We start from the raw sequence: 6,911 nt of genomic DNA, 5'->3' as shown, positions 1-6,911 counted from the left end.
AAATAAATAATTTAATTAATTAATAAATAAATTCAAAAATAGATAAAACTAATAGCTGAATTTGAGGGCACTGTAATTGTTGAGTACGATTTAAAAATATGTGATGGGTACGAAGATGTTGAAATCCGTGATGATTTTTTCAGAAATGGAGTGTTTAGTAACAATTTTCCTAAAAATTGTCCAATCAAAGCTGTAATCAATTTTATTATATTTTTAAAATTAATTATTTATATTTAGATTTATTTATTAAATTGTTATTTTGTTTAATTACAGGGGGACTATGAAATAATTAAATACACAATTCCAACAGATAAATTACCACCAGGTTCACCAGACGGTAAATTTGTCATAGAAACGGCCGTATATGAAACTGGTTACGATCCGTATATAACAATTCGCTTTGAAGGTGAAATAATTCATCAGCAATAATGATATATTCCCATAATCAAACATTTAATTTTAATTATTTTGGTTTTGGTTTTAATTATTATACCTTTTATGAATATATAGCAACTAAGATTTAAATATATTTAGATCTTTTTGCTTAATTACTAATTATTAATGATTATAATTTCACATGTTTAATAAATGAAAAATTTATGTGAGGAAATAAAAAAAATATAATTTATATTTATATTGTTTCGTATTTACTTGGTTAATTATTTAAGTAGTATAAATAATTTTATTAATCCTTTATAACTCGGGTGTAATTTTTCCGAAAGAATTAAGTTCTATATTTTAGTTTCGAGATTACACTGTAGTAGTGGATGTAAACTCTTAATATCTTTTTAATAAACAGATCGATTAACATGTTTGAGGTGGCAATCAAAAGAGTTTGTTGGCTGTCTATTTTACTGAAAATTTCAAATCGATTGATCAAATAGACTCTAAGATAATGGAAGAAAAAAAAAATCCGGTTTTTTCAAATTTTTCAGAAATAGCTCTATCAATCAATTCCAAAATCTATTCAGCACAAGAGTTCAATGAAACGCGTTGATTGCAGCCTAATAAAATATCTCAATCGATTAATTCGTTCGTAAGATATCGTGGGAGAAAGAAATGCTAAAAAACGATTCTTCCAGAAAACAATAGCATTTATCAGTATTTTCAAAAAGCTCGAAAATTTATTCATAACAATATTTTCGAGCTCAATGAGCTCGAAAACAGCGGAAAGTTTTAAGGCTGGCCTGCAGAGTCAATTTATAGACAGATTTTTGTTTAAAATAAATTATGTTGATGATTCTCGAACACAACAATATATATATAGTTACTTTTATTAGTTATTGTTTATTAGTACAATAGTATAAATAATAAAAGATTTCAACATCCTGTTTTTTGATTTATTTAATATACATATATATTATTTACAGGTTATTAATCTAGATATTATTTATCACAAATAAAATTATATAACTAATTTAATTGTTAGATGAATGTGGTACTAGTTGATATATATATAGACATGGAAAAAAAAATAAATATCACTTTAAATGTTGATATCATTATGATTTGTTAATAATTTTAAGTATATATTTTAAAAATAATGAAACGTTTATTGACTCAATTTTTATTTACTATTTTATCTGTCAACTTAGCAATTGGACAGGATGTAAGTTTTCATAAAGTTTTTATTTATTTTAAAATTAAATTACTAATATCAATAAATAAATATTAAGTCTAAATAAAATTTAAATTCTTCGGGTATATAATAAAGCCGATCGGTCTGTTCGAATAAACGCAGATGATATGAAAAAGTATTTATTTTATTGATTATAAAATTTGAAAATCATTTCAGCCGACTGCACAAATAAAATTAAAAAAAATAACAATAAATACTGCAGCAAATAATCCATATTTTGATGAGTGGTCTAGCAAAATATTGAGTCCCGGGGATGTATTCTTTATGAAATGTGGAATAAAAAAAGATTACCCTGAAAATATGATGGTAATTTAATTAAGTATGCTAAATAAATAATTTAATTAATTAATAAATAAATTCAAAAATAGATAAAACTAATAGCTGAATTTGAGGGCAATGTAATTGTTGAGCATGACGTAAAAGTATGTGAAGGGTACGAAGATGATGAAATCCGTAATGATTTTTTCAAAAATGGAGTGTTTAGTAACAATTTTCCTAAAAATTGTCCAGTAAAAGCTGTAATCAATTTTATTATATTTTTAAAATTAATTACTTATATTTAGATTTATTTATTAAATTGTTATTTTGTTTAATTACAGGGGGACTATGAAATAATTAAATACACAGTTCCAACAGATAAATTACCACCAGGTTCACCAGACGGTAAATTTGTCATAGAAACGGCCGTATATGAAACTGGTTACGATCCGTATATAACAATTCGCTATGAAGGTGAAATAATTCATCAGCAATAATAATATGTTCCCGAAATCAAACATTTAATTTTAATTATTTTGGTTTTGGTTTTTATTATTCTGTCTATTTTCAATGTATATTAACAAAAATTTTAATCTATCTATAGATTTAAATTTTACTTAATTATGAGTTATTTATATATAATTGATAAACTTAATTACAAATCCTTAATATATATGATAAGTTTGCTTGAGGAAATATAAAATATAATAAATATTTTTTGGTTTTTTTAAAAAATTATTTATTTAAATAATATAAAAAAAAAAATGATATGAAATAAGAGCTTAAGATCTTGGATTTCGTTAGATATAATCAATTATTAAATTACCCCTTTAACATTTGCTCAAAATGTGTATATATAGATATAATTTAATGTGAGGTGGCTGGCTACTGGTTTGGGGCTGGGTATTGGTGCTTTTACCTTATTTATTTATTATAAAATCTCTATGGGAATTTATGAGAATCTATTGGATTCAGTGCTGCCAGAACGTGCGATATTTTTACCCCCTCCTGCCATTACACTCCATGCTATTTCACCACGGGAAGGGGTAAAAATATCGCACGATTTGACAGCACTGATTGGATTCTATATGAGATTTTCTAAACAGGGTTTGCTCAAATTTACTGTATGATAATTATAATTTTCCGTTAAATTAAAACTAAATTACTGATCTATTTGCGACAATTAAGTTTTTGTTGTGTCCAAATAAAAATTGCTTAAAATAAATGATTTTATTTATTTATTTATTTATTTATTTATTTATTTTTTTTTTTTTTCAAACAAATCAATAGTATTATCGTGTAGATTATGGGATTCCGCGCAAAATGACAATACATATAAAAAACCAATAAGTAGTCATTGATTAATAATTTTCAATATTAATAACAAAAATTAAAATTAAAAACCTTTTTTTTTTAATTAAAAATTTATCTATATTATCTTATATCTTAAATAATAATTAACTATCTATTAATACACGATTTATTTATTTTCAAATTTTTTCCGCTACTTAATCCAAGATGGCGCGAATATTTAAATGCGCGCGCATATTGTTACTGTCGTTCGTCTTTGTTGTAGAAAAAAAAAATAGTCACTGAGAAATTATAACACGATAAGAAGTGTTGATTCAATTGAATATTTCATTTTCATAATGTAGAATTTAAATAAAGTTGATAAGTTTAAAAATTTATTGTGTAACATAAATTTTTAAAAATACAATTTCATAAGTTTTAATTTTTTAGTTAACTTTGGTTGATTTTTTTTTTTTTTTTCTATATTTTGTATTTTACTCAATATTTGTATACTCAATATATACATATAAATGATTTAAAAAACTCGACACTATCATTGTATTCGATATGACAAATAATTAAAAATAAATAATTTATTTAATCATTGTTTATTCAACAATTCGTATCAATCAACGATGGACAACATCGCAGTAAGTTTTATTAATTATAATTACTAATAATTTAAAATTTTTTATAAATTAATTGTTATTAATTTTACAAGTTATTTTTTAAAATTATTTTATTTTTTTGTGAAAATATATACATATTTTTTAAAAATGTCAATCCATTGAGAATATAAATTCAAGGTTATAAAAATAATAATAATAATAATAATAATAATAATAATAATAATAATAGAAATTGTTATTATTATTATTATGTATTTTTTTTTTAATAATAAAATTTATTTGAGTAATGAATGTATAAAAAACTAAATAATTAAATTTAATTGTCTGATTGTGCAAATACATTTAATTAGGTTTAAATGAAATGCGCGCGAAATTTAAAAATTTGAAACTGTAAATTTTTAAACAACAGATATTTAAAAATTGTTTAATAATATATTATAATTATTATTAGGGAATATTCAAGGCCATGTACTGCGGTTTTGTGGACAGTTTGAAGGGAGCAATAGTACTTTTCTATATGGACAAACAAATAAATGAACGTATACTTAAAAATTCACCTGCTAAAATTTCGCAACATGTAAAAAAAGATGGATTTAATAATTCACCAGTTAAATTTAAAGAACCGAGGTAATAAATTTTATTTATTATCTATTAGATAACTAGTAAATTTTTATTATGTTTTTTTAAATTTATAGAGAATCGAAAATATTGAAACGAACAATTCAGTGCTGCGCATTGAATGGAGGAGTATTTTGGGCCAGTATATTAATATTTGAATGTGGATTGCTGCCGTCTTTAAAATATTTATTAACAATAATATTTGGGCACTCGCCGGGAATGGGAATGGCCGTATGGTCCTGGACAAAGCCATTTCTGTCATTGACATTCGGCACCGTATGGGTGCTGCCATTATTTTTATTAAGTCGGATTGTCAATAGTCTTTGGTTTCAGGTGAAAACAACAACTATTTATCTTGTTTTATTATTATTTAAAAGTCTATTGAAGCTAGGTGACAAATTATTCGTTAAAAATATTTATATAATTTAGGATATAGCGGACAGTGCATACCGACACCGACAAGGCAGACCGTTATTACTGTCAAGTGTGAGTAAATTAGTGGCAGATACATTATTTAGTATCCTGGTGCAGGCGTTATTTTTGGGGCAAGGTATGCTTGTGTCTAAAGTACCTCTCCCACCAATTGGGGAACTTTTAGCTCTCATCCACATGTGCCTTTTGTATGCTCTCTATGCCTTTGAATACAAATGGTTCAACATGGGATGGGAATTACACCGTAGACTTACATTTATCGAGGGTAATTGGCCTTATTTCGTAGGCTTTGGATTACCATTAGCTGTATTAACTCAATTACCTAATTCTTATGTAATAAGGTAAATCATTAATCCATGTAATCTTAAAAATTTTATTTATTTTTAATTACTTAATTACTAAAATTTATATTGTTTTAGTGGCTGTGTATTTTCAATCTTATTTCCGTTATTTATTGTAAGTGGGAATGAAGCTCAACCTGTCACTGGTGTATGGTAAGTTTTATTTAATAATTTATTTATAAATCAATCAATTAATAATTTATATTTTATCACAGTGACTGCCCATTAAAATTATTTTCACCGGTCATCGCAATAGCCAATACACTATTCAATAAAACAATCGGACCTGTCAATCGACGATGACCTTCACTACGAAATAAATAAATCCTTAATTATTTACAATTAATTATTAATTACTATTAATCACCGCAATGTAAATAAAATCGATTTAATACAATAGCTATAAATTTTATTCCAGATTATTTTATTGTCTTCCGATTGTTCGATTTAATAATAATAATAATAATAATAATTATTGTTATTATTATTATTATTATTATTATTATTATTATATATTAGTCTAATTAATGTATAAAAAGTAATTCATCGACAATACTAGTCACCGACGACACAATAAAATAAAATAAAATACTTAAAGCTTATTGATTAAACTAAAACGTAAATCAACAGTTGCCTCACTACTATTTAATTATTATTATTATTATTATTATTATTATTATATTGCCAGCTAATTAATTTATTAATTAATTAATAAAGACTCAAATGACAAAGTAATGTAATTGTAAATAAAGTAATGATTTAATTTTTTTTTTTTACAAATAGATAAATTAATGCTTTTTACAAAACAAATGCAATAATTAATAATAATAATTATATTGTATAGATTATTTAATCATGTTTATATAAAAGTATTGATGGATAGTTTTTTTTTCTTTATTGAAAAATTATTGTAATTTAAAATTTGAAATTATTTTTTTTTGTTCGCATATCGATATGTGAATAAATATTATAAATGCTTTTGTAAAGATGGGTAAAAAAATAAAATAAAATACATAACTATTTATTAATTTATTTTTTCCTCGTATCAATGAAAATAAAAAGCTATTCCGCAGCCAGAATGAACGTTAATTTTTTACTAAAATAATTTAAATCTCAATAAAATCAGTGAAAATTACCATTTAATAAAAAGTAAAAAGACTAAATTAAAGTTTAGTTCTATTAATTAATGCCGTATCATTATCCTAAAAACATTTCTCGACTATAATACTACTAAATACATCATACTAAAAATTTAATAAAGTTTTTCATTTAAATAATGGGACTACCAAGACAACAAGATTCAGAACGACTCGCATTATAATTGCAAATTTAATAACATGAAGCAGGATTACTATTTTTTAACAGTAACAAAATAGGGCTGTCGGTTTTTAGTTTTATCATCGAAATAATGATCGTCAAAATAAAAAAACTCTCAATGCTAACAAGTGATTCGCGAAATACAACGCAGATTTAAAATTCGACTAGAACAAATAAGAAAAGATAAAGTTTTCATAGTTAATAGACGTGTGGCCATTCTACCTTAAAAATTATATTGCTCTTATTTATTTATTCTGCGTGATTATTATCGGTTTAAATATTTTATAATCAACGTTAGGTAAATGTTATGAGATTTATGGCTCAGTTTAAACTTATTTTACTATAACTGATATTTATTACATAATTTGTCGAATAATCATTGGTTTA

General features: G+C 23.9%; 1 protein-coding gene across 1 annotated transcript; it reads left to right on the top strand.

Annotated features, from left to right (window-relative positions):
• Positions 1-3,398: 3,398 nt before the first annotated feature.
• Positions 3,399-5,619, top strand: LOC103575113 (etoposide-induced protein 2.4 homolog). The gene is made up of 6 exons (XM_053740330.1): positions 3,399-3,837; positions 4,268-4,443; positions 4,512-4,767; positions 4,864-5,207; positions 5,286-5,360; positions 5,423-5,619. The coding sequence occupies exons 1-6, from the start codon at positions 3,823-3,825 to the stop codon at positions 5,508-5,510; spliced, it is 954 nt and encodes a 317-aa protein (XP_053596305.1). The 5' UTR covers positions 3,399-3,822; the 3' UTR covers positions 5,511-5,619.
• Positions 5,620-6,911: the final 1,292 nt, after the last annotated feature.

The sequence above is a fragment of the Microplitis demolitor genome, chromosome 6 (assembly GCF_026212275.2).
Source record: "Microplitis demolitor isolate Queensland-Clemson2020A chromosome 6, iyMicDemo2.1a, whole genome shotgun sequence".
Classification (NCBI taxonomy): Eukaryota; Metazoa; Arthropoda; class Insecta; order Hymenoptera; family Braconidae; genus Microplitis; species Microplitis demolitor.
Note: the sequence above shows the minus strand (reverse complement) of the source record. Positions and strands in the feature narration are given on the sequence as shown.